This window comes from Cyrtonyx montezumae, unplaced genomic scaffold (genome assembly GCF_038088225.1).
Source record: "Cyrtonyx montezumae isolate F1298 unplaced genomic scaffold, pur_monq_1.0 scaffold_20, whole genome shotgun sequence".
NCBI lineage: Eukaryota > Metazoa > Chordata > Aves > Galliformes > Odontophoridae > Cyrtonyx > Cyrtonyx montezumae.
In genome coordinates, this window is record NW_027071937.1 from 4,944,445 (window position 1) to 4,951,222 (window position 6,778).

At 47.4% G+C, this 6,778-nt stretch overlaps 1 protein-coding gene across 1 annotated transcript; it reads left to right on the plus strand.

Moving 5' to 3' along the window:
• Window positions 1–3,399: 3,399 nt before the first annotated feature.
• On the plus strand, window positions 3,400–6,200 carry ZDHHC12 (zinc finger DHHC-type palmitoyltransferase 12). The gene is made up of 5 exons (XM_065737159.1): window positions 3,400–3,470; window positions 3,630–3,766; window positions 4,222–4,308; window positions 5,075–5,241; window positions 5,851–6,200. The coding sequence occupies exons 1-5, from the start codon at window positions 3,401–3,403 to the stop codon at window positions 6,158–6,160; spliced, it is 771 nt and encodes a 256-aa protein (XP_065593231.1). The 5' UTR covers window position 3,400; the 3' UTR covers window positions 6,161–6,200.
• Window positions 6,201–6,778: the final 578 nt, after the last annotated feature.

Consider the following 6,778-nt stretch of genomic DNA (forward strand, 5'->3'; position numbering starts at 1 on the left):
CTTCTGTGAGTTGCTTTGGTCTCTGCAAAGGATCATCAAAAGAGGTGATTAATTATCAGGGCAGCAGAGGAAGGGGCACTGCATTCAGGCACCACTCCACTAGAAAATTCCTGAGGCTGTTAAGGAAAAAGATTGCCACAGCTCAGGTGGCGTGTGCTGGAAAAAAAAAAAGATAATAAAAATTAGGAGAAACAGCCAATTCTCCACAGCAACCATCTGTACAAAGCAAAGAGGGTGATGGTTGTCGGGGTGGACGAGGAGACAGCACTTAAGAACAGGAATTAGGGAGACTTCCTGCTTAACTTAAACATTTCTGCTTCAACAGACTATTTTGGTTTCAGATAATGATTCTCTCTGTAATTCCTTTTTGTAAAAAAAAAAAAAAAAAGTTTCTAAGGTAACCAAATATGTATTTCCATGTTTTGCATACAAAAAAAAAATCGGAGTTATAATGAGCAAGCTTCTGCTTTTCCTCTGTCCCTTGACCTGCCCAGCGTTGAGAGGCCTGGTTCAAACGTTTGTACATGGTGAAACCAAGCAAAAAATAATAATGCACAACTGTTGCTTCCTTACAATTCTGAATGAATTAACTTTTCTGTTGTATCCATTGGGATACCCGCTGTGTATTAAACCTAGTGCTTAACAACGTCTTCTTCCTTTGGTGTGTGAACGTGGATTATTTAGGGACACTGCTGGTCCATCTGCTGTCATATTTGTCATTAAAAATGAACAGAACTGCCATGTGTTGATTGTGCAGTTCAGTGGCTTTTGCTTTCATCACTTTGAGGGATACAATATTGTTTGTCAATAGAGAAGAGGCATGGAGGAAGAGAGTATTGTTATGAAATCACGTCGAGGCAGGGGGGGAAATCAGAACAATATTTGAGTGTACAGATTGCCTCTGAACTCTGAAACAGATCTGTGGTTATGGCATTCTGCAGCCTTAGTGCTGTGAGTGGGCAGAAGCCAAATCCTTAGGGAAAGGCTCTTCTTAGTTTCAGTCAGCCTGCTTTTAGGCCAGCAGAACTTCTTAGGGCACTGATCCTGCAAGAGTTCAACTCCCAGTTAATCCAATGGTCACTCTAAAACCTCTGAAGGATCAGACTCTCAGCGGCTGAAGCAAGAAAAGGAGTTACATGAAACTCAACTACCCATAGGGAGCTGAAAATGTACCACACTGCAGAGAGCAGATACCTCATGCTTCCAGCAGCGTGATGTTCCTCACTAGGATGCTGTAAGAGTCTGTATTCTCTGTCCAGAAAATTGCTGGCTGAGGGTTTCTGAACTGAGCCTAACTTCAGCCATACAGCCCTCTGCACTGAAACCCTCGAGGCAGAGATCAGCTCTCATCTAAGGCAGGTTTCAAAGCTGCAAGGAAAGAAAGCGTAACACAGCAAATTATTCTCAAGAGAAAGAAACACATTCCTTACAACAGATTATTCTGGAACATCAGAACGTTTCTGCTTTGAAGCAGGTAATGCTGTTACTACTCCAATCGCTTTCATCAAGCTTTAAAGTTTACACCTCTCCACAAAGAAAGGAAGAACACTGCCCACCTTATTTTTTTTCCTGGTTGCACACAGACACTGATGGTACTGCTCTGGGCTTCCTGCTGTACAGAGAGGTTTTCTTTGAACAGGATAATTAAAGCACGCGGGGAGTAGCACGGCCACCTCCAAACTCTCAGTTTTGACAAGCATTGATCCCATCTGTGAGGCTGAGGGAGGATTTCTGTAGGATTCTTAACTACCTAGAGTAATTAAAAAGAAAAAGGATTTGAACAACTGTTGAAAAAGCCAATTCAGACCATTCTCAGAGAATCATAAAGGTTAGAAAAGATTCCTAAGACCATCTAGCTCAACTGTCAGCCCATCACCACCACAGCCACTAAACCACGTCCCTATTTTTATTAACATTCCAGTGCAGCTGTCTTAAATCAGTAATTTGTGTGACCTGTGCAACCAGGTGCTTTCCTAGAGCCACGGAGTGGCCCCTGGCTCCCTTATACAGAGTGAAACGATGGAAGGTAATGGTCAAACCCCAGCAAGGAGCTGGCTGCTCTGCGGGGCTGGGAGGATGCATTGGCAGAGAACGTGACTCTGGGAAGGAAGGTAACAAAAGCAGCAAATGCACGGTGATGTGAAAACTGTGAAACCACTCCCTTCAGAATTTCTACAGGCTTTTGGTGAGCTCCATCTCCTCTGGACAGACTCGGGGTGCACGTCTCAACGAGTCACTGTGGCTTTTTATGGTTAGCAGACACCAAAGCACCAAAGGCAGGGTGCAATTCGGCGGCCGTGGATGGCTGCACTCGGATGAGGACCGTTCTGTGGGTGCAGTGTTTCCTTCCAGAGCTGCCAGGGTGGGATTTCATCTCACTTCAGACGTCTGCAGTGCAGATGTTTGTGCCTGAGGGGTCCTGTGCTCCCCTGGCAGCCCATACCAAAGCTGTGCCGTGCTGTAAGTTCTGCCATGCTAACAGAGCTGCCTGCACACACAGCCCCCAGCACGTGGAAACCGTCTGATAGCAGAACTGCCGAGAGCAGAGCAGTGTCTTGATGCTGAGAAATTCAACCAAGTAACTTGACACACCAATGAAATACATCAAGCAGGTATTCCCTTTATTACAGTGCACGGGGGATCTCTCCACCAAACGTGCACACCAAAGAGAGAAATGAATACATATGTAAAGGTAGAGCACGTGCATATTCATCACATTCCAAACTCGGGTTATCGAGGGGATTAAACCTAAGGGTCAATTTTGCTGTAAATTTTCAAACCTTGAAGGGGGAGAGCTCCTCACCATTCCTGCGGGTTTAAGAGAGACATCTGCGTGGTTATCTTGTTGGGACAACAGGATGTCCGTCCTGCTGTATGTCGGTAAGTTTAGCTGCCTCCCTGTTCTTGTATTAGTTTGATTTATGCCCACGCCCATTTCTGTTTTGTTCTCTGCTTGTGTAACACATCTGGCCCAACAGATACAGGGAGCAGCACCTTCGTTGCCACGCACGATTATTATCGTCCTTCACTGTGATCAGCTTCAAGCCGTACCCCGAAAAAGACCACCTGCCCCTATTTCTGCTTATCTTTCCAACCTTAAACAGAGGCACTGAGGCGCCAAGACAACCGCCTAGACGGTCTGCAGGTGTCTTTACTACAGAGAAGCCGTTCCCACGATTCAGCCTCACGCGGAGCACACCTCCGGACCCCGCATCGCCGCGCCTCGGCTCCAGCAGCTGCTCCTCCCCGCGGGGCAGAACGGCGTGAAGGCCGAGCCCGAAGGAACGGAGGGAGCGGGGACGGACCGCGCTCCGAACCGACCGCCCCGGGAGCAGCGCGGGGCCGCTCCGCCCTCCGGCACCGCCCGCGGCCGCGCCGCTCCTTCCGGCTCCGCGGCGCCATGGCCGTGAGGGCCGCGCACACCGCGCTGAGCGGGGGCATCGCGCTGGGGCTGTTCCTGCACCGCACGGGTGAGCGGAGCGGCCGAGGGGTCCGGCAGCGGTGCGGGCTCGGAGCGCGTTGTGTGTGTGTGTCCCGTCCTTAGGGGGAAAGTCGCCCGCTTGGCCCCTCGCGGAGGGAGGAAAGGCCCAGGGCGGGGCGGGATCCACCGCGCCGTTTTTCCCTTTCAGATCTGCGGGAGGACGCGGAGCGCGGGGCCGTGCTGCAGCCGGCGCTCTTCGTAGCGCTGCTCGGCTGCTCCGTGCTGCTGTACTTCAGGGTGGCCCTCATGGACCCGGGATTCGTTAGGGCTGAAGAGGAAGGAGAGGTATTGCACTTCCAAGTACCGAAGTACGAGTACTGAGAACCTGAAGGCCACGCTTAGAAGCTTCCTCTCTGTTTGCTGAGCTGTTGGGAGGTTTGTTGCAGTGGGGCTGATGGTGGTGCTCTACTACCAAGGTGTAGTCTGCTCCAGGTGGTTGCTGGGAACGTCCTGAGTTGGAGCTGGGATGCGTGTGCTGTCTGTTCCACGATCATTTCCACCTCTGTACAAGCATTCTGGTGGTTAGGGTAACCTGTTGTCTCTGCGTGTGCCCTATTGCCTGCAGTGTTGGTGTACTTCACTAGGAATTAAAATTTTAACTTTCCTAATGACAGAGATAACCAGCACCATGTAACCACGAAGGATCCAGATAACTCAGTCGTGCCAAGCAGGCTGAGAGCTGCCGTGCTTCCAGCAGCAGCACATCAGGCATCCTTCATTGCTCCGTTCATTATTTATAGGCAGGCAAAAGTGAAGAGCAACGCGTGGTGGTACCCCAGGTTTCAAGCAGTGTTAAGATGCGGCGTTGTGGCTACTGCATGGTGAAGGTAGGCATCAGTGGGGTGGTAGTAGAGAATGGGACAACTGACGTGTAAGCTTGCATTTTTGGCAGCCTCTTTTGCTATATTCCACCATGGGAAAATTTTGTTCAGCACTCTTTCTGCCACATCAGCCAGACCTTGTCACAGTGTCACCCAAGAGCAGTGCTCAGAAGGTCGTTTTGAAGCTATCATGGTAGGGAATCAGAAAGGCACCTAAACATGACATACATAACTGCTGGTCGCTGTGAGCTTGTCTGGGGGCCTGAAAACAACAAAACATCAGTGTGAAGAGTGGAAGATTGCGTGAAGGAAAAATTAGAGCAATTAAATTAGCTCTTAGAACGGTTTCCCTGAAGCTTAGAAATGTCTGTTTGCACAGTGATCCTTATCAGTTTAATAAAATCCAGCATTATCCCAGCTTCCATAAATTCCTGAAGAATACCTAGCAAGAGAAATCAGCTTACTGTAAGAGGATATGGTGGAAAAACCTATGCACATTTCAAGGAGCAAATCCTAGGAGGCACATCTGTGCTAGTTTCATCAGCTGTATATATATATATAATATATATTTAAAATATATAGGTAGTATGGAAGAATCATTTAATTTGAATCTCAGTTAAGGGAATCTTGACCCCTTTCATTGTCTCAGCCATGCTGATGTTCTGTTATCTCAGAATAGAGTGCTTTTGGGAAGTGGATGTGTTTGCACAATGCTTTTAGCAAGCAGAAAGTTTAACAAGATGGGAGCATAGCATTTGTTTTTGCTTTGCAGCAGCCAATGCGAGCCAGGCACTGCCAGCTGTGCCAGCACTGCGTACGGCGCTATGACCATCACTGCCCCTGGATTGAGAACTGTGTAGGAGAGAAGAATCACCCCCTCTTCATAGTCTACCTTAGTGTACAGCTTGTAGTTCTGCTGTGGGGAGGACACGTTGCTTGGTAAGGCCTGAAAGCAGCACTGTGGCCACTGAACTTAGAGGTCTCGATGCTCCTGGAGCCCCCCCTTAAGGGCTTTGTGCAGGATGTAGTGCTGGCTGGATTGGCTTTGTGCCTTCACCCTGATTTACATCTGAAGACCAGCTTTTCTGAGCCTTCTGATCTGCTGAAGATCAACACAGCTGATTGATAGCTGAGCAGAATCTGATAAGTTAGGTTTCACTGCTCATCTCTCTCCTTTCATCTTTCACTTGAGGCTAAATGAATAGAATGAACAAAAGCAGAAGAGCAACTAATTTTGTCTGTTATTGTAATAGAATATGTATGAGATTAAGAAACTCCAGCTGGGTTTCAGCCATGGACCTGTTCAGGAGAGGAGTCAGCTGAAGATGGCTGTGTCCTTTCAGCTCTCAGGTGAACCAGGTTCTAAATAGTTTTAAAGATGCTGAGGCTCTGCTGTTCCAACCTCTTAAGAACTTAAAATATGTAAAATTACGTGCAGTACCTGATGATCAGAATCTCACCAGTTATGAAACAAATGAAATGTGATGCTCGCTTGCTTTATAAAACTAGTTTTCCATGTTTAACCTTGAATTTATTTCTCTTTAAAAGGTCAGGCCTTTACTTTAAACAGTCCTGGGACTGGCTGCAACATAACATCTTCCTCCTCATATCCTTCCTCCTGATAGTCGTGTTCACCACTGTTGTCTTGCTGCTGCTTATTTCACACCTCTATCTGATCTCATGCAACACCACCACCTGGGAGTTCATGTCATACCACCGCATCTCCTACCTGCAGCACTCTGAGCTGGAGAATCCCTTTGACCAAGGAGTAATCCTCAATCTCTGGAGGTTCTTCTGTTCATGCCATCTCACTGCATGGGAGAACATCTATTTTCACAGGAACAGTGAACCTGTCTAGTTGCAGTGGTAACTAATTAGTAAAATGCCAAAAGACATCCGCAGGTTGTTGGAGAAAGCTTTGCTCGTGGTGCTGTTACCTTGCACAGAACCCTTAACGCATCATGGACTGAGCAGTGTGTTCTGCAACCTGTTCATCCAGAAAAGCAAATCACCTTTCAAGAAGGATAATCAGGGTTATTCTTTACATATGAATAACACTGTTAAGGGGAAGCACTGGTTCTGGGGGGGCCAGAAGGGCTGATGTCTTCACTGAGGAGAGGTATCTCTTTAAATGTACTTATTTTTGTTAACTGCATCCACATCTGAAGGGATGCAAGAACAGTGTGAACAGCCATGCAAACTTCTGTTCTCCAAAGTTTCCTCTCTGTTTGCTGCTGAGGAACAGCAGCTGTTACCAACAAACCAACTTGAATCAATATAGTCCCTGTGGCCTTTCCTCAGCATAGCTCTTACTGTGAGAACCACAGTGCCTTTCAGTAATGTTGGGTACATAACAGAAATATTTGAGTAAATATTTGTACAGTCAAAATGAAATTTGCCTTTGACATGCCTAAACTGCATGCTTTTCACAAAGCTTTGAGGTTTCATAGTGTTTACGTGCACGAGAAACAGCTGT